Below are 26,839 nucleotides of genomic sequence, written 5' to 3'. Positions count from 1 at the left end.
AAGATAACTCTCCGGCCCTTTTTTGAAATAGTGGCCATGGGATCTTTTCCTATCATCTGAGAGGCTCGACAGACCGTCAGTTTAATATGTGATCTGATAGATGGCACGTCCAATAGTGCAGCACTCCCTTACCACTGGGTTGTAGCATCAGCCTTTATTTTTATGCTGAGGTTCTGGAAGGGGACTTGACCCATGAACAGTATATGTCATCGCTGGAGAGATATACTGCCTCACTCGTCCCGATACTGTAAAATCCTACCCGAGGCAACACGGTGGCACAGTGGTTAGCACAGCTACCTCACAGCACCAGCGACCCGGGTTCAATTCCCAGGTTGGGAGTTGGAGGTCACTGTCTGTGCGCTGTCTGCAAATTCTTCCTGTGTCTGTGTGGGTTTCCTCCAAGTGCTCGGGTTTCCTCCCAGTCCAAAGGTGTGCTTGTTAGGGTGCCTTGGCCATGCTAAATTCTCCCTCAGTGTGCCCAAACAGATGGCGATTAGGGGATTTTTACAGTAACTTCATTGCAGTGTTAATGTAGGCCTTCTTGTGATACCAATAAATAATCTTGAAAACTTTTAAAAACCTTTCTAGGTCTCCCCCTCGCCCGCTCCAATTCCCGTGACAGTAAAATTCCAGCCCTTGGGTAGGATTCTCTGGCCAGGGAATTCCAGCCATTATCTTGCAAAGCAACAAGTCTTCTCACAGTTAACCATTTCAAAATTATTGTCCTTTCTGAAAAAGTTATGGACTTTATAGCATCTTTATAGCATCAAAGATTACAGGTGGTGCAGTGGTTAGCACTGTTATCTCACAGCACCAGGGACCTGGGTTCAATTCCTGGCTTGGGTCACTGTCTGCGTGGAGTTTGCACATTCTCACCGTGTCTGCTCCAGTTTCCTCCCACACTCCAAAGATGTGCGGGTTAGGTGGATCGGCCATGCTGAATTGCCCCTTAGTGTCAGGTAAGTGCATAGGGTAATGGGGATAGGGCCTGGGTGGGATTGTGGTCGGTGCAGACTTGATGGGTTAAATGGCCTCCTTCTGCACTGTAGGATTCTGTGATAAGAATCACTGACTTCAACCTATAGAATTTGGATTTTCCGCTGCAATTATGCGGGAACTGCTTGTATCTTAAATGCTGAATTACTCTGTTGAAGATAATGGCTTCACCAAGAAAACTTATGCATTCGGAATTAACTACCTTCTGGATCAAAGTCAAGAGTGCCAACAACTGAGAACTGGGTTAAGCTTAGCAAAAGCTAATGCATCAGGATTAAATCAAAAACTGAAACACAGGCAAAATATAAATACATTCTTTGCAAAAAATGGATGGAATGATAAGCTCGGCTAAAAAGAAAGCCGAACAATTTATGGTTAACTTGCAATAGCTGCCTTTCTTACCTTTATTAAAATTACTCATTTGCCAGACAACAACTGTTACAGTGAGATTTGTTCTCGAGTCAATGCTGAAAAAGGTCCCATGTGATAAGGGGAGGGTTTGTACACTTCCCCAATTCTCACCTTGCTCTCTTTCATTGTCCTCCCTTTCATATTCCTCGATAGGGAGTTGAGTGTGGAATATGGGTGTAACCATCGGATCGTCACCTGATGTAGGCAAAACAAAAGGAAAGGTCACATGATCATGGTCAGAATTGAATATTCCAGAATGAGAGAGACAGTTAGAAATTATAATAGCAATAACCAGCATGGGTTTCACTTTGCTACAGTTGTTTCTTGATGCATTTTTACTACAAAGCAAACATAAGCCACAAGATCAGTCTTCATAACCAGTGGGCAGCACGGAGGCACAATGGTTAGCACTGTTGCCTCACAGCGCCAGGGATTCCGGATTAGACTCCCAGCTTGTCGGTGCAGAATCTGCATGTTCTCCCAGTATCTGCGTGGGTTTCCTCCTCTTTCCTCCCACAGTCTGAAAGACGTGCTGGTTAGGGTGCATTGGCCGTGCTAAATTCTCCCTCAGTGTACCCGAACAGGTGCCAGAGTGTGGCGACAGGGGGGGATTTTCACAGTAACTTCATTGCAATGTTAATGTAAGCCTACTTGTGACATTAATAAATAAAATAACCTTTTCAACTACTGATCACTTCCAGAAAGATAGATTTAAAGGACCTGTTTCAACCATGTTTGAACCACCGAGAATTCAAAACACAATTAAATACTCATCACAAATTGCATTGTTAAAGAACAAGTAACTAATCCAGAAGCATAAACACTGGCACAGAACCAAATGGCACATTTTGGAGTTAAAATTCTAAGTAATTCCATGCAGAATGCTTTGCAAAATGTGCCTGTATTTAAACAGATGTTGTAATGCCATTTCTGATTGGATTAAGAAAATATTACATTAAGAAAATCCTTTAAGCTGCTCTGACATTCTCATACCTACTCCACTTTAAACCCCATTACAAATTATCACATAATCAGTGCACATTACTTTCGGCAATTGCACGAAAAATGTTAAACTGATACATCCATGCATCTGCCTGAGGTTCCTCCGGGTGCTCCGGTTTCCTCAGAACCATAACTCTGTGCATTTACCATGGCCAATCCACCTAACCCGCACATCTTTGGAGTGTGGGAGGAAACTGGAGCACCCAGGAGGAAACCCACGCAGACACAGGGAGAATGTGCAGACTCCACACAGACAGTCACCCGAGGCCAGAATTGAACCTGAGTCCGTTGTGCTGTGAGACAACGGTGCTAATCACTGTGCCGTCCTCAAGTCTCACTGATGTCCAGTTTTAGGAACTTGTGCAACATTGTTTAAAACAAATAAAGTTTACAGCACTGGTGATTTATAAAGATGGTGAACCTCCTTGCTTTTGTACTCTGCTCCTCTGTTTAGAAAGCCTGGTTCTCATTGTTTTTGATACCTTGAGTTTTGCTTAATGGCCTTGAAGTCAAACACAAACTTTCTAGAATTTTGCATCAACCAGCTTCAGATTTCTTCCTTCTCCCAGAATTTCAAGAGTGAAAAAGAAATAAGGAAAATTTAAATAAAATGCCATAAGTAGCAAGATAGCCCATGCCATGACAAATTCCCCAATTTATACATATGCTTCTAAATGTTTTTAACTCCAAAGATTTGGCTTAATTGTATATTTGCATTTAAGGCTGACGTAAATAGATTTCATACAGGAGGTTGACTAATGTTACGTTAATTTGATTTGATTTATTATTGTCACATGTATTAGTATACAGTGAAAAGTATTGTTTCTTGCACACTATACAGACAAAGCATACCATTCATAGAGAAGGAAAGAAAAGAACACAGAATGTAATGTTACAGTCATAGCTAGGGTGTAGAGAAAGATCAATTTAGTGCAAGGTACATCCATTCAAAAGTCTGATGGCAGCAGGAAAGGAGCCATTCTCAAGTTGGTTGGCAAATGGCCTCAGACTTTTGTATCTTTTTCCCGACAGAAGAAGGTGGAAGAGAAAGTGTCGAGGGTGCATGGGGTCCTTAATTATGCTGGCTGCTTTTACAAGGCAGTGGGAAGCGTAAACAGAGTCAATGGATGCGAGGCTGGTTTGCGTGATGGATTGAGCTACTTTCATGACCCTTTATAGTTTCTTGCAGTCTTGGGCAAAGCAGGAGTCATACCAAGCTGTGATACAACCAGAAAGAATGCTTTCTATGGTGCATCTGTAAAAGTTGGTGAGAGTCATAGCTGACATGCCAAATTCCCTTCTTCTTCTGAGAAAGTAGAGGCGTTGGTGGGCTTTCTCAACTAAAGTGTCAGTATGGGTGTCAGTCGATGCTAAGTTGTTCCAAACATGAGAAAGTCTCAAACAATTGCCAATGTATGGGATTCCTGCTAACATGCACATTCATGTCAAAGAATACTTAGAGATAAAAAGCAGCATGGTTACAATATAATTCCATAAATTTCTTCACTTTATTTTGTATAATTAACCAGCGTCAGGTTTTCCGTTCACTCACTATTTTCCGTTGGTGTCAAAGCTAGAAATCGCCTTGTGTTTTCTGCCACTTCAGGGCACTCCACCAATTCCTCACTCTGAAACAAAGAAAATCATGACTTCATTTTTCATCACAGCTGCAGTTTCTGATTTTTAACATTCAATTTCACTGTGAAACGGCACAGTATGTAATTTTAAATGTCAAGGAAATAGCCTCATTTTTAAGCTTCAATAGTATAAATAATAAAGTTTGATTATTCTACCAAGATCATAAGTTCTCAAAGAGTATCTCACCAGCAAACAGCAATATTCACCTCTAATATCCTTATTAATCATTATTCATTCATAGGACATGGGTGACACTGGCTGGCCAGCATTTATTGCCCAGTCCTAGTTGCCCTTGGGGGGCAATTGAGTCAACTACATTGCTGTGGCTCTGGAGTCACGTGTAGACCAGACCAGATAAGGGTGGCAGATTTTCTTCCCTAAAGGACATTCGTGAACCAGATGGGTTTTTCCAACAATCAACAATGGCTTCTTGGTCATCAGTAGGTTCTTAATTCCAGATACTTTTTATTGAATTCAAATTCCACCATCTGCGGGTTCGAACCCAGGTCCCCAGAACATTAGTTGGGTTTCTGGATTAATAGTCTAGCGATAATACCACTAGGCCAACGCCTCCCACCTTGGTCACAAAGCTGGGGGGTTTCAAGGGTAAAGACAGAAAAGGCAGGAAATACTCGGCAGACTTGGCAGCAGCTGCGTGTGAGAGAGACAGAGAGGCCAGAATTCTCCGGCCATACTCATCCCACTGCCAACGAGAGTGGAGAATTTGGCACTTAACCAAATCTCCCTCACTACAGTGGGACTGGAAAATCCCGTTCGCAGGCGAGATCGGAGCATTCTGGCCAGAATTAACGTTTCAGGTCAATGACCTTTTGTCAGAATAGTTTCTGAGAGTGAGTAATTGTGTTTCACTTTCTTCCTGCATGGCTGCCTCTTGTTGTGGGACCACTGCCTGGCCAGGCTGCAGTTCTTGAATGTCTGAAAGGAAGAAGACACCTGGGCACGGATGTGGTAAGGGATGAGCAGGAGAGCAACAGGTGCACGGTGACACTATCTAAATCAGAAACGAAGGGGAAGTATGGGCATAACATCATCGGGCAGCACAGTGGTTAGCACTGCTGCCTCACAGTTCCAGGGACCAAGGTTCAGTTCTGGCCTTGGGTGACTGTGTTGCACATTCTCTCCATGTTGGCAGGTGAATGATGTTGGTGTGGTGCATTGAGCAGTGCGCAATGCTAGTGGTGCAATCATCAGGGTGTGGGGTTTGAAGTGGTCAAGGTTAGTGAATATAAGATGATTAATATTTTACTGTACTGCATTCAGGTTATCTGTATCGGACTCTGAATACTGACCACCATGGCTATCTGTTCTCACAAACTTCTCAAAATTTGTCCATGAATAGATGGCATCTCTCCTCCTAAGCCACAGTCTTCAGCCCAACGAGGGAAAGTGCGGCGGCACATTCTCTGTTATGGTGTGTCATTCTAATGCATTTTCAAACTCACTTTTACAATAAATTCCAGCACCTGCATCAGTCCAAATGCTCCTCCAGCAGGTTTTATGTAGTGTACGACAGCTTTAACTCATTCTGACCTCTCACGATTTTGCACCCCTGTCCAGGCACCCAGCCACACAACACTAAGTTGGCCTGCTGCCTGAATCAGAAGGCAAGGACAAGGTTGAATCGCGCAGCTCTATTCCCAGCTCCAAGGACAGCTATTATTACCCTTTCACAGTCTGGAGCTAATGGCTTATAATGGTTAGAATTGTTCCGTCAGTATAAAGGATCTTGGGTTGTCTGGATATCAATTATATGTGATTAATAAACTGTCTTTAAAATCACTAAACTCCTGATACAGTGGTTAGCACAGCTGCCTCACAGCGCCAGGGACCTGGGTTCGATTCTGGCATTGGGTGACTGTGTGGAGTTTACGCATTCTCCCCATGTCTGCGTGAGTTTCCTCCGGGTGCTCCGGTTTCCTCCCACAAACCAAAGAAGTGTGGGTTAGATGGATTGGCCATGCTAAATTGACCCTAGCGTCAGGGGAATAAGCAGAGTAAATGTGGGGTTACGGCGATAGGGCCTGGGAGGGATTGTTGTCAGTGCAGGCTCAATGGGCCAAATGGCCTCCCTCTGCACTGTACGGATTCTATGATTCTAGGCAGGAAATCTGAAATAAAGAAGGAAATTGCTGAAAATCCTCAGTTGGTATACTTGAAAACTCTGTCCTCCCAAAACATGGTGAGGATTGCTGAGGTGTCTAGTGAGGTGAATGGCTGCCTCTTTGGAGCACGAGCCCACTGTCCTATCTCAAGAAGGCAGTGGTCACCCTCCCACCGCTGTCAATGCCAGTGCTCTCGTTGTTGCCAGCCTGCCAACCAATGCTGCTGCCGCCCATGGCAGGTTAGCCTGAAGCTGGGTTCTCTGAGGCTGGAGGCCTTCCTACAAGGCCATCTTCAGCCTCCCCCACTGACCATCAGCAGCCTTCCTCTAACCATGCTGCAACGACTGAGGTAGTACTGAGCACTGGGAAGTAGCACTAGGATAAGCAAAAGAGCAGCTAAGGAAATGCACAAGAATGATTAGTTGACCTTTGTACGCAACATGATATGGTCTGATTTATAAATTTAGTTTGGAGTTCTGGTTTTGTGGTGGCATTTATTTGCGCATTGTGGCCAAGGATTCGATTCTGAGCTTGGGTCACTGTCTGTGTGGAGTTTGCATGTTCTGCCCATGTCTACATGGGTTTCCTCCGGGTGCTCCAGTTTCCTCCCACACTGCAAAGATGTGAGGGTAGATGGATTGGCCATGCTAAAATGACCCATAGTGTTGGGGGATTATGAAGGTAAATACATGGATTATCAGGGGTTACAGGGATAGGGCCTGGGTGGGAATGTTGTTGGTGCAGGCTGAATGACCTCCTGCTGCACGGTAGGGATTCTATGATTTTCCTCCTCAGCTGCTCACCCTATTGCTGGTGGCAAAGGCCATGTCGTCATGGCGATACTATCGTACAGCCTGCAGCAGACCACCGCAAATCATGGCCCCAGCTCCACAGAGCTTCTCCGGGGGGGGGAGATGCAGCCTGTTACAGCCTGGAGGGCTCTGCTCAGGGCACTGTCAGGAACTCCTCAGCCCCACTGCTAGTGACTCAAACTCTTCCAGCAGCAGTGACCACACAGGACTCTCCTACACTGGTGCCGGAGTGCCTAATAGACCTGGCCACCCCGGTCGAGGGCCATTAGAGGATGCCCACCACAGTCATCAAAGGATATGGGGCAGAGGTGGCACTGCTGTTTATATTATTTATTATTGTCCCATGTATTAGTATACAGTGAAAAGTATTGTTTCGTGCGCGCTATACAGACAAAACATACCATTCGTAGAGAAGGAAAGGATAGAGTGCAGGATGTTAGGTTCTAGTCATAGCTAGGGTGTAGAGAAATTTACTGCAAGGTAAGTCCATTCAAAAGTCCGACAGCAGCAGGGAAGAAGCTGTTCTCAAGTCGGTCGTTACGTGACCTCAGACTTTTGTATCTTCTTCCTGACAGAAGAAGAGAGAATAATGCTGGCTACTTTGCCAAGGCAGTGCGAAGTGTAGACAGATTCAATGGATGGGAGGCTGGTTTGGGTGATGGATTGGGCTACATTCACAACCTTTTGTAGTTCCTTGTGGTCTTGGGCAGAGTAGGAGCCCAGACCAAGCTGTGATACAACCAGAAAGAATGCTTTCAATGGTGCATCTGTAAAGGTTGGTGGACATGCCAAATTTCCTTAGCCTCCTCAGAATGTGGAGACGTTGGTGAACTTTCCTAACTATAGCATCGGGGCGGAGATTGCCACTGACACAATTGAAAACCATTTTCCTGACACTGAAGTTCTGACACGAGGTCTCCCACACTCGAGCCTGCTCATCATCTTTCCCACTCCAGCAGGCTCCATAAAATCCAGCCCACTGTCCTGAGCTGGGGATCAGGTGGGGGAACGGCTCCTCGAACACTCTGGATAAACACGACCTCCTGATGAGAGCTACCCTGCCACCACTGCGTACCCCCCCATCCGCCCCACGCCCAACCACCCTGCCTCTTATTGCAGTTTGTCCTGCTCTGTGTCCCCTCTGCTCATTCTCCCTCTTCAGCACCAACTATACCACTCCCTGTCAATTTTACATCTGGATAGCATCGTCTATAATTGCAGTAACAGCCAGCAGTGACTAACTCCAATGGGACTGATCATCCCATTAACCAACACTGGCATAGCCCTTCGTGCTGCTGAACACAGATATAGGAGGTTAAAAGAGGATATTAGCTGCCTTATTGGTCTCCAGAATGACACCACTGTCATTAATTTAGATTTACACGCTAACTGACGATTCGATTGCCATATAATGGTACAAAATTCTTTAAAAAGTCCATATCCTACCAAGCTCAACACAGAATGGTGATATCCTAATTGTATCTCAAGGTTCAACAAGTGAAGAAGAATTAAAGATTAAATAATTAATGCTGTTTAATTATTTGCACTTAGCAACAGCAATAAAAACTTGGCAAGAAACTGTTTTCCCAAAACTTACTTTTTCTGCAACAGAGATTCCGGTGTTCATATTCCTGCTGTTTGCTTTCTTCTGAGCCTCTTTCTCACTCTTTTCCTACCAAATGATCAGGACTTATTGCTTAGTAAAAGAGCACCATATATTGTCATAATCTGTACTGACTGATTACACTACACTTTAATATACCCATCATGTGAGAATGAGATTCCACAAAACCTGAGCATCTTAATGTCTTTGGCTGTCTGTGGGATCAACATCAGGCAGTGTCAGGGAGATTAGCAGGGTAAATATGTGGGGTTACATGGATTGGGCCTGGGTGGGATTGTTATCGGTGCAAGTTGATGGGCCAATTGGCCTCCTGCTACACTCTAGGGATTCTACACGGTGATACAGTGGTTGGCATTGCTGCCGCTCAGCGCCAGGGACCCAGGTTCAATTCCAGCCTCGGGTCACTGTCTGTGTGGAGTTTGCACGTTCTCCCCAAGTCTGCATGGGTTTCCTCCGGGTGCTTCAGTTTCCTCCCACAGTCCAAAAGACATAAGAACATAAGAACATAAGAAATAGGAGCAGGAGTAGGCCATCCAGCCCTTCGAGCCTGCCCCGCCATTCAATAAGATCATGGCTGATCTGTCGCTGCTCAGTTCCACTTTCCCGCCCTCTCCCCTTCTCCCTCGGTGTACTCGAACAGATGTCGGAGTGTGGCAACTAGGGTATTTACAAAGTAACTTCATTGCAGTGTTAATATAAGCTTACTTGTGACAGTAATAAATAAACCTTAAAACTTTAAATATTTTTATGACTTAAAACAGCTTTATGCTGTGCATGGATTGTAAACTATGTATCATGGAAAGGGCTTAAGGCAAGCGTTTCTCCAGAGATAAGGAGGGTGATAGAATGTGTGAAAGTTACCCATCCATACCTGCGTTGGTCTGGAATATCTCAATCTGACCACGTGTGATTATGGGGAATGAACTGAATTTAAGAGGGAAACTTAACTATGGTAACAAGATGACTGGATGAGATTAAGAGGAGCTAAGCCATGTTGCTGAGTCCATGTTCATTATTCTGATATCACTCACCTATGCCTTTGGTTCACTATCATTAATTGATAATAGGCACGGAATTTAGTAATCAAAGGTAAAATTTGTAGGCAAGTATGAGTGAACCACTGTAGAGTAACACTCATACCGGAATTGTGAGTATGGTGCCTCAATAAAAACCTGATCCTGCCTTGTTATAACTGTATTTGCCTGTGTAATCTGCTGCTTAAAATAACAATACAAATTCAAACGAGATAGAAATCCAACATATCCCTATTTTAGTCTTCTATTGTCTCTGGGTTTTTTCAGCTCCTCATATAGGCCTGATTTCTTATCTTTCTTTCCCTTTCCTTCTTTGATTGTTTTATCATCACAAGTTTCCGTTATTCCACATCATCACCACTCAGCCAGTAAGCATTGGGAGCAAATTGCCCATCCGTGGTCAAACCCACATGACATTCATTCCATAATGAAATGAAAACGAGGCAGGTTCAACAACAGATGGACGGTCCAATGTGCCGAGCCCACTGGCGAGATACTGAAAGTGACAACTTACTCCGAGATATTTTCTTGAATTGTACTTATTTCTTATAGTGTGTCAGTCATTATGGATTGTTCACCCTTTAATAGAGAACGTGAGCTGGGATTAGACTATCGTGAGACAGGTTAGTTTTACCCTACTGATGATTACAAAGTGTTGTTGCAATAGTAATCCTACTCAGTACGACAGGAACTGCAGGTTCGGATATCTGGTATATGTGCTTGGCGGAGGAGCCAATGGCACGAAGCTACCATCTGTGGGATTATGACTGAACGCCTCTAAGTCAGAATCCCATCTAAAAGTTACAAAATCCTGTAACTTTGTCAGAAACTTTAATATGTTTTGTTGCTTAATTTACAAATTTGTATTTTGCTTCAATATTGTGATGATACAGTGCCTTTAAGAAATATATTTGGGTCACGTTTCTTGTGCAGGATCCGTTTTACAGTTTGTTTTATTATCGGTGCTGTTTTGCCTACATCCAGCTACCCTAATTGCTAAAATGTTTGTTTTAATCTGGCCTAATGCTGTTATTTTAGTGTTTTTCCCTGGGGTTTTGCAGAGTAGGGCTTGCTTGGGTTAATTGACAGTAATAATCAGGTGAATGGGTGGGACTAGGCTCACAGGAAGACACTCTGAAGTCTGGAGACCGGGATCTTCCAGAAACTAGGTCTCTTTCTCAGAAATTCTGCTTTTGAGGATATATCCTTTCCTGCTATACGGGATTCAGAAAGCAGGTATCTTTCTGTATTGTATAGAGAGGTTACAAGGCTGGAAATCTAGCATCCACATAAGTAAATCTGATTAAGTGTCCCAAAATGTATAGTGTAGGGAATTAGCAGGTAAATACATGGGTTTACAGGGATAGAAGCTAGATGGGATTGATGTCGGTGCAGGCTCGATGGGCCGAATGGCCTCCTTCTGCACTATAGGGATTCTATGTCTATGGGGATGTTGCTTACATTGGAACTATAGAGATAGTTAGCTGTTAAGAATTATACTTTGTCATGTTTAAGTACTTTAATTGGTAGAACTTATGCTAATTCTTTTTGTTATATTCCAACCATGTTCTTAAAAAGGTTTATTTTCATAAAAGCTTTGAATCATACCTAGAGAAAAACACCTTATGCTCACCCTAATGCCAAAATTAAAGAAGTTGAGGTCTAGGCTAACCACATAACATACCTTGGAGTTACTGATCTGGTCCATGAACACAATCCGGATTCACTTGTCCTTTTCTTTGGTTTCAAGGTTATTAATTTATTTCTACTTCTTATTGCTTTCAGGAAAACTTCAGTTTTCAGAAAACAGCACTGAAAAGCAGCTTAGATTTAAAAAGATAGCTACTATATTACAGTCCCAATTTAAAGCAACGGGTTATGTGACTTCTGCTGAAATAGCTACAAGAATTTCAAGAACTATCTGACACCAAATACAGAAGCAACAATAACACAGGTAGCACAGTGGGTTAGCACTGCTGTCTCACAGAGCCAGGGACCCAGGTTCAATTCTGGCCCCTGTCATTGTCTGTGCAGAGTCTGCACGTTCTCCCTGTGTCTGCAAGGGTTTCCTCCGGGTGCTCCAGTTTCCTCCCACAGTCCAAAGATGTGTGGGTTAGGTGAATTAGCCATGCTAAGTTGTCCCTTAGTATCCAGAGATGTGCAGGTTAGACGGATTAGCCATGGTAAAGATGTAGCGGGGATAGGGCCTGAGTAAGATACTCTATCAGAGTTGATGCAGACTCGATGGGCTGAATGGCACTGTAGGGATTCTATGTGCAAAATTATCAGCAGCACCAGGGAATTCAAATTCATTCATAAAAACAGACATTTCGGAGCAGGAGTAGGCCACTTGGTCTCTAGAGCCTGCTCCACTGCAGTGGCAGTGCTGATCCACCTGTAACTTTAACTACACACTGCCTAGCCCTTGATAACCCTTGTTCAATGTGAAATTTCCAGATGAAACATTTGTGGACTTTAATTTTCAAAATGACTAGTTTTCTTTTGACTTCAGGAAAGGTTACATATGAGAACCAGCGGAGAAAGCACAAGGGTGATGGCTTCAGTGCTATGTTCCCCTGTGAGCAAACAGCTCAAAAGTGAACAAAGTGAGTTTCCACAATGAATATGTAAGAATTACCATGACAGAATAATCGCTTTTCATCTGACACGGGAACCTTTGGAGGGAATCACCTCAACCAAAGGAAATTACCATGTGGAGTTGCCAGCGTTGGACTGGGGTCGGCACAGTAAGTAATCTCACCAGGTTAAAGGAAATCGCGTAATTTAAAACAAGATTCCATTCAAAACTTCAATCGCACTAGCACGTTGCACCCACTGGTCAATACAGGTCATTAAGGGAACCAATAGGAAAAGGACCAGAAACACTACAAGCAATTCTTGATGCTGTTTTACCTCAAGTTCCTCCCAAAGCTTTTTCCTTAGCTCTTCTCCTTGTTTCTTCACTTGCCTTTCCTTTTCCTGCTTCATCACCAAAATCTTATCCAGCTTTTTCATTTTCACAATCGCCTCTTCCAGCTGGGGGTCTTCAGGTTTATGACACGGATCTTCTTGCTTTGGACCATCTAGTTTTCATTAAACGAAAATCTTTTATGTCGCAAAATCATTTCTTAGGACTTAAAAATTAATATCTTATTCACTATCTGTCCAACATCAATTTATTTTAATAATGATTAACGGCACGTTGGCACAGTGGTTAGCACTGCTGCCTCACAGCGCCAGGGACCCGGGTTCAGTTCCCAGCTTGGGTCATTGTCTGTGTGGAGTCTGCACGTTCTCCCTGTATCTGCGTGGGTGTCCTCCAGGTGCTTCAGTTTCTTCCCACGGTCCGAAAGATGTGCTGGTTCGATGCATTGGCCATGCTAAATTCTCCCTCAGTGCACCCGAACAGGCACCGGAGTGTGGCGACTACGGGACGTTCATAGTAACTTCATTACGGTGTGAAAATAAGCCTACTTGTGACACTAGTACATAAATTTTAAACTTTAGTAAACTTAATTATCTAAGGATAGACTAGTGGGCCTGAGTTATAGGGGGAGGTTGGCCAGGCTAGGGCTTTATTCCTAGGAAAACGAGGAGTGACACTGAGGTGTATAAAATCACAAGGAGCAGTGGTAGGATAAATGCACTTAGACCAGAATTTTACCATCCCACCTGCCACAGGAGCCAGAGCGAGGCAGTAAAATCCCACCCATAGTCCTTTCTCTGGGTGAAACTAGAAGGGGTAGATTTAAGGTGAGAGGGGCAAGATTTAAAAGGGATCTGAGGGACAATTTATTCACGCAGAGGGTGGTGGATGTACGAAATGAGCTGCCAGAGAAAGTGGCTATGGCAGGTTGAATAGCAACATTTAAAAAGCATTTGGATAAACACATGGATGGGAAAAGATTAGAGGGATATGGGCCAAACAAAGGCAACTGGAACCAGTACCAATCTACTGAACCCTGTACAGGTTAGGTGGATTGATCATGATAAATTGCCCCTTGCTGTCCTAAGATGTGCAGGGTAGGTGGATTGACCCTGATAAATTGCCCTTTGCTGTCCCAAGATGTGCAGGTAGATGGATCGGCCATGCTAAATTGTCCCTTAGTGTCCAAAGGTGTGCAGGTTAGGTGGATTGACTGAGTTAATATGTGAGGTTACTGGGTTAGGGCCTGGATGGGATTTTCTGTCAGAGAGTGGTGGCAGGCTGAATGGCCTCCCTCTGCATTGCAGGGATTCTGTTCTATGGTTCCATTCAAAGATCACTTGAAGTAAAACGGTGAAGTATCAACAACATTTAGGGCTGAATATTATCACCACTGAAGAAGTTCCGCCATCAGGTCCAAAAGCGGGAACCAATTCCGGCGGGCAGTGGGACTCGGTGGTAGCAGTTTGCTGGACCAATTCCAGGACCACCGTGCAACTGATGAGGGCTGCCCACCTCCCAGAGCTGCTGCATCAACAAGAGTGAAGGCAACTCGGTAGCGCCATCACTAGCAGTGGCCATCGTCGAGGCTGCAAGGTAAGAAAGACAGTGCCTCCGTGGTGAGACACCCTCAGAGAGGAGGTACATTTTCTTCAGCTAGCTAAGGCCAGGCAGGCTGGGGGTCGCGGGGACAAGGAACGGGAATATTCCAGCAACACGCTTTAAGCACGAGGGTGGCCACTGATGCTGAAGAGCTGTCCCACGCGTGGATTAAATTACATTCCATCCCCAACACCGAAACAAGAAAATTCCTACCAGGCTCTGTCCTCAAAGGTTCAGTTTGATTGGGAGTAGACAAGTGATTCTCTGGGTCCTCTTCACAATCTGTTGAAGTAGAAAGAATTCCTGGGAAAAATGAAAGAAAACCCGCATTATCTTAATTGTTTTCTCTGCTATTGCTGTGCCGGCTAATTGTGAGAGATATTTTCTGTCTTCAACATTTCATATTGTTATTCTTGTTGAGCCCTGGCTCCCTAAATCCCTAGGAAAGGCTGGTAAATTCATAGAGTGATCTGGAATAAACAGGGAAATGTATTTACTTTCTATCGGGCCCTGTTTTCATCATGCAATCCTTCTCCTCTTGAGAAGGTGCAGATTACCTTAACAGTGGGTGCTACATTTTCTTCAACCTCATACATAATTGTTAAATAGTAATAGAAGTAGCAATGGGAGTACGAAATGTCACATCTGAGATAGTGGGCTGGATTTTATCAAGGGCTTCAGAGCTCAAATCAGGACCTGAGCACATCATCTCGGCTGATATTTCAAAGAACAAACAAAATTAAAGCCACAGGAACATGCCCTTCGGCCCTCCAAGCCTGCACCGACCATGCTGCCCGACTGAACTAAAACCCCCTACCCTTCTGGGGACCATATCCCTCCATTCCCATCCTATTCATGTATTTGTCAAGACGCCCCTGAAAAAAATCACTAATTTCAGTTCAGTTACATTTCAGGAATGCAGGCCTGAATTCTCTGGCTGTTCACGCCTCACTTCCACTGCTAACACTCCATGTGGCACTCAGCAAAACCTCCATTCACTAGCGGCAGCAGAGAATCCCCACCACGGGTGAGGTTGGAGAATTCCAGTACACAGCCTTTCGCAGGAGGTACGCGGGTTAGGTTAATTGGCCATGCTGAATTGATCCTCAGTGTCAGTGAGATCAGCAGGGTAAATATGTGCTGTTACGGGCATAGAGGCTGGATGGTGGATTGTGGTCGGTGCAGACTCGATGGGCCAAATGGCCTATGATTCTGTATTAAACAAAGGCTACGATCGCCTGGCAGGTTGGATGCAAAAACTTCTCAAGCACTTCTGAAAGGGAAACAGGGAGATTATCCAGTGTCCTGGCCAACGCTGAATGGCTCAACCAACATCCCTCAGAGCAACTTACTGATCATTCACCTGACTTTGTAGAACCGCCTGTGTAAATCAGCTACTAGTAATGCCACACGGTGGCACAGTGGTTAGCAGTGCTGCCTCACAGTGCCAGGGACCCGGGTTTGATTCCTGGCTTGGGTGACTGTGTGGAGTCTGCACGTTCTCCCCGTGTCTGAGTGGGTTTCATCTGGGTGCTCCGGCTTCCTTCCACAGTCCAAAGATGTGCAGGTTAGGTTGATCGGCCATGCTAAATTGCCCCTGAGTGTCAGGTGGATGAACAGGGTAAATACATGGGGTTACGGGGATAGGGCCTAGTGCAGGCTCAAATGGCCTCCTTCTGCACTGTAGGGATTCTATAACGTTAGGATAATACAGCATTGACTGCACGTCAACACCACTCACAGGATATGAACATACACCTTGCGGAGGACGTGGTAATATAACTACAAGTGTGTTCCCTGCTCCTCCGCTTAAAAGGCATTTTTTTCAGAAACGCACATTTTCCTCACAAGCTAATAAATAAAGTGTAAAGATGAAACACACATATTGAAGTAGCTTTGGCTGTGATGACTGTGTCTATTCAGTTCAAGCAGCAAAGTGGAAAATTCAAGTTCTTTTTATTCATTCTTGAGACATGGGCGTCACTGGCTAGCCAGCATTTATTGCCCGTCCCTAGTTGCCCTTGGGGGGGGGGGGCAGTTGAGAGTCAACCACATTGCTGTGGTCTGGAGTCACATGTAGGCCAGACTGAGTAAGGACAGCAGATTTCCTTCCCTGAAGGACATTAGTGAACCAGATGAGTTTTTCCAACATTTTGACAATGGTAATTCCATAAATTTTTAATTGAATTCAAATTCCATCATCTGCCGTGGCGGGATTCGAACCCGGATGTCCAGAACATTTGCCGAGTTTCTGGATTAATTATCTAATAATAATACCACTAGGCCATCACCCCCCCAAAAGTCAACTGGTTTTTTTTTAAGTTTTGGGAGTTCAATAAAGTTGATTGTATTTTTCATGTGATAAATTGCTTACTCATCCTCGTCTCACTGACAAACACTGTTTCACTTTTATCAGAAGGTTTGCGATAGCAGCAGCGTATGCAGAGCAGCTTCTGAAATGCTCCAAAAACAGGTCCACTGTTCAGTTTTTGGCACAGACTCAACAACTGGCGCTTTTAATAACTCTAATCAGACACAGTCTATGAACTCAAACCTCTGACCGACAATACTATTTAGAGACACGTTAGTGTGACGGAGCCTTTACAAAGTCATGGCAACCAGCAAGGTATTTGTCTTCAACAAGGGGTTCACTGTACTAGAAACTAATCTCCTGTGGGAACTATAACACAACTTTTACTAGGGTCAGGAAAGAATTTTATTGTATTAGATGCTGGACATTGGCTTAGCCCTTTATCTCTGGAAATTCAGCACAAACTGCTGTGTTCACTTTGTCCACTCACTGCGTGAAACCTATACAAAATTAATGTGATGCTGAGTGTTTTGCATCCAGCAGACTAAACAGACTTATCTTGCACCTGAATTGGATGTAAGCTTACAGCACATCCTGGGCAGGATTTTCCAACCTCGCCCGTCCCGAAATCATAAAATCCCGCCCAAGGTCAATGGAACTTTCCATGGTGCGCCCCTCGCCCGCTCCAGTTCCCATGGCAGGTAAAATTCTGGCCCCTATCTCAGCATCACATTGTCAATCTTACTCAAACGTCTCACAGGAAGGAGAAAAATTGACACTGCAGAGGATGGGTAGTCTTCCATGAAGATAGAGGGCAGGGTTTTCCAATTACACTCAACCAAAGGGCAGAAAATCCTGGGTGGGAAGGGCAACGGACCTTTGCACATCCCACCCACTACAATTCCAGCAGAGACGGGGGGAAATTTCTGCCCAGAGTGTTATATTTAGAACCACTGAATCCCTATGGTACAGGAGGCCATTCAGCCCATCCAGTCTGCACTGATTCTCCAAAAGAGCGTCTTACCCAGAATCATCACTGCACCCCATCCCGATAACCCCGCGCATTTAACATGGTCAATCCACCTAACCTGCAGATCTTTCGGATTGCCGGAGGAAACCCACAGACACGGGGAGAACGTGGAAACTCCATACAAACAGTCAACCAAGGCCAGAATCGAACCCGAGTCCCTGGCGCTGTGAGGCACAGTAAGAAGTCTTACAACACCAGGTTAAAGTCCAACAGGATTATTTGGTAGCACAAGCCACTAGCTTTCAGAGCGCTGCTCCTTCGTCAAGGAAGTGGGAGTTCTGTTCTGTTCTGTGTGGCAGCAGTGCTAACAGCTGTGAAAGTTATTGGGAGATATATGAAAATAAAATAGGCAAGAGAAACACTGCAGCTCAAAAGGAAGACAAAAACTGTAGCAGGATTAGGAAGAGCTTTGGAACAATGGAATGCAAACGGAACAAAGAAAGAGCCAAGCGAAAAGGAATTGAAAGGAACAGAAAAGTATTAGGCAGTGGAAAAGAAATCAGAATTAAGGCAGCAGAGATGTTTTCTCTCCATGACCAACAGCTTCAGACATCAGTTCATAAAATATTTACTGCGTGTAAGTTTCATCAATAAAAACCTGGTACCTTCTGTACACCACTGTACTCAGAAAGCACCCATGCTATAACTCAATGAGCTTGTAGAAATATATAGTATAAATACAAAAGTATGACATAAGAAAGTGTTGCTTGTTCCCTCAATCTGAAAGATAGAATATTAAGAAGTCTCACAATACCAGGTTAAAGTCCAACAGGTTTATGTGGAATCATCCACATCATGAAAGAGAGAATGCACACAGTTATGAAATCTCCATAACAGGTTCACAAGTGAATCAAATAGCCACAGGTCAAAATAATTCTTACATTTCTTCCTGAACCTTACCTGCATTAAAACTAATGAAACAATGTAGAATGCAGTTATATATAAACATCTGAGCAGAAACTGGGATAACATTCTGAAATATCTTTGCATTCGGTTATGTACCTGATTTGTCTGAAATGTGCAGTTCCTGTATAATGGAAGCTGTATCTTCCTGTGGTGACATTGGAGATTCGCCATAGCTCCCAGTATCAACACTGTCAGTAACCAAGGTGCTCACTCCACCCAGCTCTCTAAAGATGTCACATTCACTGTCCACATTCTCAAAGCAAGGACTGGTCACGAAATCCAGGGAGTTACTCTGGTTGTCGGAAGGATCAGACTTTTCCTGCAATCAAAAAAAAAATACAATCTAAGTGAGTGGCCTTGAACCATAGAATCATAGAACCCTACAGTGCAGAAAGAGGCCCTTCAACCCATCGAGTCTGCACCAAACACAAATTCAACTATTTCTAATCTGCTGCACACAACACACTAACTACAAAGCCATCCGTCAAGTAATACAGAGAAATTTAAATAATTACCAGTGTAAGTACAGGGAACATCACCTGTGGAACACTCTCCAATTGCCTGGATGGGTGAAGCTCCAACAACACTCAAGTAGCTTGACATCATCCAGGACAGAACAGCCCACTTGATTGGCACCACATCTACAAACATCCACTCCCAACACTTAGTGGTAGCAATGTATACTATCTACAATATGCACTGCAGCAATTCACTAAAGTTCCTTAGACAGCACCTTCCAAACCCATGACCACTTCAATCTAGAAGAACAAGGGCAGCAGATACATGGGAGCACCACCATCTGCAAGTTCCCCTCCAAGTCACTCATCATCCTGACTTGGAGATATATCACCGTTCCTTCGCAGTCGCTGGGGTCAAAATCCCAGAATTCCCTTCCTACCGGCATTGTGGGTCAACCCACGGCACATGGGCTGCAGCGATTCAAGAAGGCAGCTCACCCATCACCTTCTCAAAGGCAACTACGGATGGGCAATAAATGCTGGCCAGTCAGTGATGCCCATGTCCCACAAATGAATTTTAAAAAATCATCTTTAGACCCACCTTTTCAAAAATATGAAAAAGGACAAAATAGGATAGGGTAGAAGGTGAAATCAAATTCTGATGTTTTATTGGTAAAAATTCATTCAGAAATAATAATCTGATTTTATTTTCCAAATGCAAGATCATCAACCCGATGGGTGCTGGTTAGGGTGCACTGGCCGTGCTAAATTCTCCCTCAGTGTACCCGGACAGGAGCCGGAGTGTGGCAACGAGGGGATTTTCAAAGTAACTTCATTAATGTTAACGTAAGCTTACGTGTAATACTAATAAATAAACTTAAACTTCCAGCAGCAATTTTGAAAACTGCTTTCTTCTTGTTAAATGGTTGGAGAAATTTGAACTTGAGTTCACTATTTAAATTTAGCTCCTGAATACTGTTCAGAGATGCCGGGCAGGATGTTATGGCCTCACGAAATTCCCGCCCCAGGTCAACGGCCATTTCTGTTGCCCACTCCTCACCCACTCCAATTCTGTGGCAGCAGGATGGTAAAATTCCGAGGGTCACCTTAATAATTGAATAATAAAATGAATATAGCGATTTAAACTTGTCAATGGTAACCATTTTCCTCTACAGATGTTACTAGTTCTGCTGAACATTCCCAGTATTTTCTGTTTTTTTATTTCAGATCTCCAGCATCTACTCCTGTATTAAAGAATATTGGAACTTTAAAATTCAAAGCCATCCACATTGAGGCCTCCTCTGGCAACTCTCTGACCCAACCCCTGTTGCTCCTCTGACACAAGGGGGCAATTTAGCATGGTTAAAATCAACCTAACCAGCAAATCTTTGGACTGTGGGAGGAAACCAGAGCACCCAAAGGAAACTCATGCAGACACGGGGAGAATGTGCAGACTGCATACAGTGACCCAAGGCTGGAATTGAACCCAGGTCCCTGGCGCTGTGAGGTAGCAGGGCTAACCACTGTGCCACCGTGCTGCCCAAAAGACAGATACTCCTTTTTAAAGAGCACCATCACTGTCATGACGGTATCACGTGGGAGGGATAGTAATATTGCCAGAATAGGATATTATCACGACACTGCCATCACATTCTCTTTCCATTTGACTTTTCGCAAACAATGATGAAAGCAAAGTTTAAATTAATAATTGAATGTTTACAAGTTCAGATGATGAGATTGCCTGAAACAGAAAGGAAAAATAAAGTTGCTTTTCATACAGCGTGCATCGTACCTGGGATAAAATTGGTTCAGGAGTTAAAACCACCATGGCTCCTGAAGAATGCCCACTCAGTCGCCGCCTGTCCTGTGAAGGGCCACGTGCCACCCGGCTCCCTGGGCGGGTTCGAGGACCAGATGCCGGGCGTGAGATCTGGTCAAGCTGCCCTCTCACAATGTCCATTATCATCTAAAACAAAACAACATTTTCATTACGATAGTTTTCATTAAGTATAGTCACTGCTGTAATGTAAGACGGTGGCACAGCGATTAGCACTGCTGCCTCACAACAGCAGGGAGCCGGGTTTGATTCCCATCTTGCGTTACCGTGCAAAGGCTGGGATTGAGTCTGGGTGCAAATTTTATGTCTCATTCTAAGGGCAACACCTATTACAGTGCAGCAATCCCTCAGTACTGCACTGGTGCATCACCCACGCATAGTAACACACACCTTCTCTTTTGCAGAAATCTGTCCCACAGGTTTTGGAATAGTCTTCAATTGCCTAGATGAGGCCAACACCAACAACGCCCAAGAAGATTAATTACTACAAATTGATGTGGGTTGATTAGTGCGCAGTAAATTAAAATTACAGCTTCACTCAGGATGAATACAAGCAGCAAAATGAGCTGATACAGCGTAGATACAACCCCCACCAAATATACACACACACCCAGTGCGAGCCCAGTGCAAACCCACTCTGAGCACAACAAATCTACTGTTCACCCAGTGTCCACACCCAGGGGGAGCCCAGTGTCCGCACCCAGGGGGAGCCCAGTGTTGTTCACACCAAGTGTGAGCCCAGTGTTGTTCACACCCAGTGTCCGCACCCAGAGTGAGCCCAGTATCCACACCCAGAGTGAGCCCAGTGTTGTTCACACCCAGTGTGAGCCCAGTGTTGTTCACACCCAGGGGGAGCCCAGTGTTGTTCACACCCAGTGTGAGCCCAGTGTTGTTCACACCCAGTGTCCGCACCCAGAGTGAGCCCAGTGTTGTTCACACCCAGGGGGAGCCCAGTGTTGTTCACACCCAGAGTGAGCCCAGTGTTGTTCACACCCAGAGTGAGCCCAGTGTTGTTCACACCCAGAGTGAGCCCAGTGTTGTTCACACCCAGGGGGAGCCCAGTGTTGTTCACACCCAGGGGGAGCCCAGTGTTGTTCACACCCAGGGGGAGCCCAGTGTTGTTCACACCCAGAGTGAGCCCGGTGTTGTTCACACCCAGAGTGAGCCCAGTGTTGTTCACACCCAGTGTCCACACCCAGAGTGAGCCCAGTGTTGTTCACACCCAGTGTCCACACCCAGAGTGAGCCCAGTATCCACACCCAGGGGGAGCCCAGTGTTGTTCACACCCAGAGTGAGCCCGGTGTTGTTCACACCCAGAGCGAGCCCGGTGTTGTTCACACCCAGAGCGAGCCCGGTGTTGTTCACACCCAGAGCGAGCCCGGTGTTGTTCACACCCAGAGCGAGCCCGGTGTTGTTCACACCCAGAGTGAGCCCGGTGTTGTTCACACCCAGTGTCCACACCCAGAGTGAGCCCAGTGTTGTTCACACCCAGTGTCCACACCCAGAGTGAGCCCAGTATCCACACCCAGGGGGAGCCTAGTGTTGTTCACACCCAGAGTGAGCCCAGTGTTGTTCACACCCAGGGGGAGCCCAGTGTTGTTCACACCCAGAGCGAGCCCAGTGTTGTTCACACCCAGAGTGAGCCCAGTGTTGTTCACACCCAGTGTCCGCACCCAGAGTGAGCCCGGTGTTGTTCACACCCAGAGCGAGCCCGGTGTTGTTCACACCCAGAGCGAGCCCGGTGTTGTTCACACCCAGAGCGAGCCCGGTGTTGTTCACACCCAGAGCGAGCCCGGTGTTGTTCACACCCAGAGCGAGCCCGGTGTTGTTCACACCCAGAGCGAGCCCGGTGTTGTTCACACCCAGAGCGAGCCCGGTGTTGTTCACACCCAGAGCGAGCCCGGTGTTGTTCACACCCAGAGCGAGCCCGGTGTTGTTCACACCCAGAGCGAGCCCGGTGTTGTTCACACCCAGAGCGAGCCCGGTGTTGTTCACACCCAGAGCGAGCCCGGTGTTGTTCACACCCAGAGCGAGCCCGGTGTTGTTCACACCCAGAGCGAGCCCGGTGTTGTTCACACCCAGAGCGAGCCCGGTGTTGTTCACACCCAGAGCGAGCCCGGTGTTGTTCACACCCAGAGCGAGCCCGGTGTTGTTCACACCCAGGGGGAGCCCAGTGTTGTTCACACCCAGGGGGAGCCCAGTGTTGTTCACACCCAGGGGGAGCCCGGTGTTGTTCACACCCAGAGCGAGCCCGGTGTTGTTCACACCCAGAGCGAGCCCGGTGTTGTTCACACCCAGGGGGAGCCCAGTGTTGTTCACACCCAGGGGGAGCCCAGTGTTGTTCACACCCAGGGGGAGCCCGGTGTTGTTCACACCCAGAGTAGCCCGGTGTTGTCCACACCCAGAGTGAGCCCGGTCTTGTTCACACTCACGCTCCCGGAGTTGTTGCTGGGTTTTTGGGGGGTTTCTCACCGGGTGTGAAAGCGGAGAGGAGCCCGGTCCCGGAGCGCGGAGTCCCGGTCCCGGTGCCGATCCCGATCCGGATCCAGTCCCGGCCCCGCCCCCGGAGCCGCTGCCAGGGACGCTCAGGACCCGGATGTGTTGCTATTCAAAACAAACCCAACTTTATTCATTGTCCCGGCACTGGATCCAGAGCAACACCGGCACTGGCTGCCTCACCCCCCCCCCCCGTCACTGGCTGCCTCACCCCCCCCCCCCGGCACTGGCTGCCTCACCCCCCCCCCCCCCCCGGCACTGGCTGCCTCACCCCCCCCCCACCCCGGCACTGGCTGCCTCCCCCTCCCCCCCAGCACTGGTTGATCCCCCCCCCCCCAGCACTGGTTGATCCCCCCCCCAGCACTGGTTGATCCCCCCCCCCAGCACTGGTTCTTTGTGAAAATGGGCTGTGTAAATTCTTGTAGCCCAGTGAAGTGAAAGACCATCCCCCTGCTGACATATCAGGGTGTGTCAAAGTCAGGACGGCACGGGGGAGGGGGGCTGCTGCCTCACAGCGCCACGGTCCTGGGTTCGATTCCAGCCTCAGGTCACTGTCGGTGTGGAGTCTGCAGGTTCTCCCCGTGTCTGCGTGGGTTTCCTCCTGGTGCTCGGGTTTCCTCCCACAGTTCAAAGATGTGAGGGTTAGGTGGATTGGCCGTTGGTGTCAGGGGGATTAGCAGGATAAATACATGGGGTTACAGGGATAGGGCCAGAGTGACTTGGTGGGCCAAATGGCCTCCGTCTGCACTGTAAGATTCAGTGATTCTAGGCAGTTGTTCAGTACGAATGTTACTTAGCACAGCAATGGAAGCCTTGGATATCGCCCAGATCTTGTTGCATCTTTGATACAAATTACCATCACTTATATCACTTTTTCTAAATTAAAAACTATTTGCCTAAATATTGGCTAAACAATTTAGCTCATTACAAGTCTGTGAGGTGACTTGCCTCGGGATATTGTATCCATTATAGGCAAATTGTTGTTTACATTCTGCTTCCAAAGTTGTCACCTGATCTCAAACTTGGCCAACTCCCAGTGTTCCTGGGGCACTTCAAAAATTACTTAAACTCGCTATCCTCCCATAGAGGGCGATGAAGTACCCCAGTGTGAGGTTGGAAAATGTCAACGTTGTAAAGGACACAAAGTGATTTATTTACTGAGTGTCAGACAGAAAATAGAGAGCTGTTGAGTTTCGGAGCAAGAAAGATAAAGAGAAATTCAGAGAGAGAGAGATACGTGCAACAAATTGTTAAGCTTAGAACCAACAGAGATGTACACAGAGACAGAAACTATATGGGGTTTGATCTTTGCTGATGACACCAAGATTGGTGGAACGGCAAATTGTGCAGAGGGTGTGGAGAGCCTGCAGAAGGATCTAGATAGGCTGGGCGAATGGGCCAGGAAATGGCAAATGGAATTTAATGTTGGCAAGTGCGAGGTGGTCCACTTGGCTAGGAATAATGGTAGGAAGGATTATTACTTACGTGGCGAAAAACTGCAGCAGGCGACGGTGCAGAGGGACCTCGGGGTCCTTGTGCATGAGTCGCAAAAACCCAGCTTGCAGGTGCAGCAGGTGGTCAGGAAGGCGAATGGGATGCTGGCCTTCATAGCGAGGGGGATTGAATATAAAAGTAGGGAGGTCTTGCTGTGGCTGTATAGGGCATTGGTGAGGCCGCAGCTGGAGTACTGTGTGCAGTTTTGGGCGCCGTACTTACGCAAGGATATTTTGGCCTTGGAGGGAGTGCAGAGGAGGTTTACTAGGCTGATGCCAGAGTTGAGGGGGTTGAGCTATGAGGAGAGGCTGAATAAACTAGGCTTGTACTCGTTAGAGTTTAGAAGAATGAGGGGAGATCTCATTGAGACGTATAAGATGATGAATGGGATGGATAGGATAGAGGTGGAGAGACTCTTCCCACTCAGAAAGGATAGTAGGACTAGGGGGCACAGCCTCAAGATAAAGGGTTTAGAACGGAGTTGAGGAGGAACTTCTTCACTCAAAGGGTGGTGAATCTCTGGAATTCTCTGCCCGTTGAAGTGGTGGAGGCTGCCTCGCTAAATATTTTTAAGACGCGGGTTGATGGGTTTTTGATAAGAGAGGGGATTAAGGGTTATGGGGAGAGGGCGGGAATGTGGAACTGAGCCACGACAGATCAGCCATGATCTTATTGAATGGCGGGGCAGGCTCGAAGGGCTAGATGGCCTACTCCTGCTCCTATTTCTTATGTTCTTATGTTCAATCCCTGGAGACTCCATGCCAATCCTGGAGGGTTGGCAACCCTCGAACCTGATTCATCCCTTAACCAACACCACCAGAACAGATGATCTGACCATTCAGAGTGGAAATTGAGCATATAAGGGTGGCACAATGACAGAGCGATTGGCAATCCTCCCTCACAGCCCCAGGGACCTGGGTTCAATTCCGGCCTCTGGTGACTGTCTGCGTGGACATTGCACATTTCTCCCGTGTCTGCGTGGGTTTCATCCGGGTGCTCCGGTTTTCTCCCACAATCCAAAGATGTGCTGGGTAGGTTATTTAGCCATGCTACGTTGCCCCTTAGTATCGGGGGATTAGGACTGTAAATACATGGGGTTACGGGGATGGGATCTGGTTGGGATTGTTGTCAGTGCAGACTCGCTGGGCGAAATGGCCTTCTTCTGCACCGTAGGGATTCCATGTGTACATATTTAATCAGAAGTATCATTGCCGCCCTAGCTGAGGGTGCAACCATCTCAAAAAAGCGATGAATGGAATCCCTACAGTGCAGAAGGAGACCATTCAACCCATCAAATCTGCACCAACAACAATCCCACCCAGATCCTATCCTCATAACTCCACATATGTACTCTGCTAATCCCCCTGACGCGAAGGGGCAATTTAGCATGGCCAAACAACCTAACCCGGACATCTTTGGGACGTGGGAGGAAACCCATGCAGACGTGGGGAGAACGTGCAAACTCGGCACAGACAGTGACCCAAGCTGGGAATCGAATGTGGGTCCCTGGCGCAGTGAGGCAGCAGTGCTAACCACCGCGCCACCGTGCCACCCTTTGAATTGGACGTGCCGTTAAGATGCTAGGAGGAAGAAAAACTCATTTCGGAGATGGATACCTGTAAATTTACAGATCTATACAATAAATCATCGCGGCTGCATTTAGAATCGGACTGACAAATAGATTTTCCGTGAACCTTCCTGGAATAGTCCTGTCGATGACTCAGAATTATCCCCCACGCTTGGACTGAATATTTATGACACTGATAGGATTGATATGTTAGACAGTATTCCTATCCTTTGTGCATTGCATGCTTTAATCTGTTCATTATAGCAACTCTGTCCCCTCTCCCCTTCCCCATCACTCAGCCACCGTAATTCAGTTTAAATGAAAGTTAAGATTAATTCGCTCTGCGGTGAAGCAGAATGTGGATGAATTAAACCAAGAGGCCACAAATTATGCATGCAGATTATGTAAATTATGGAATGCTCATTAGCTAACAATGTGTAAAAACCTTTTAAGTAAGCAGAGTAGATTGGCATTGAAATGCAATTTGAGCTTTATATTGAACAGAAAGGTGAAAATGTGCATGCCAATTCTGCTGAGCTGATTTAGTCTGAACAATTGCCGTGAGCTATTCC

At 46.1% G+C, this 26,839-nt stretch overlaps 1 protein-coding gene across 2 annotated transcripts in view; it reads right to left on the bottom strand.

Moving 5' to 3' along the window:
- The window catches only part of fsip1 (fibrous sheath interacting protein 1), a 295,310-nt gene extending 272,077 nt beyond the window's left edge, over window positions 1-23,233 (bottom strand). Inside the window, exons 1-8 of one of the 2 annotated variants that reach the window (XM_080202068.1) lie at window positions 23,183-23,233; window positions 20,666-20,839; window positions 18,512-18,734; window positions 14,382-14,471; window positions 12,554-12,723; window positions 8,580-8,654; window positions 3,962-4,037; window positions 1,519-1,602 (exon numbers count right to left, since the gene is read on the bottom strand). In XM_080202068.1, the coding sequence (XP_080058194.1) occupies window positions 1,519-1,602; window positions 3,962-4,037; window positions 8,580-8,654; window positions 12,554-12,723; window positions 14,382-14,471; window positions 18,512-18,734; window positions 20,666-20,839 (892 nt within the window). In that variant the 5' untranslated portion in view covers window positions 23,183-23,233. The remainder of the gene's footprint in view (window positions 1-1,518; window positions 1,603-3,961; window positions 4,038-8,579; window positions 8,655-12,553; window positions 12,724-14,381; window positions 14,472-18,511; window positions 18,735-20,665; window positions 20,840-23,182) is intronic. The other variant, XM_080202069.1, reaches the window with a different exon arrangement.
- Window positions 23,234-26,839: the final 3,606 nt, after the last annotated feature.

This window comes from Carcharhinus amblyrhynchos, chromosome 14, assembly GCF_965287045.1.
Source record: "Carcharhinus amblyrhynchos chromosome 14, sCarAmb.v2.hapA, whole genome shotgun sequence".
NCBI lineage: Eukaryota > Metazoa > Chordata > Chondrichthyes > Carcharhiniformes > Carcharhinidae > Carcharhinus > Carcharhinus amblyrhynchos.
Note: the sequence above shows the minus strand (reverse complement) of the source record. Positions and strands in the feature narration are given on the sequence as shown.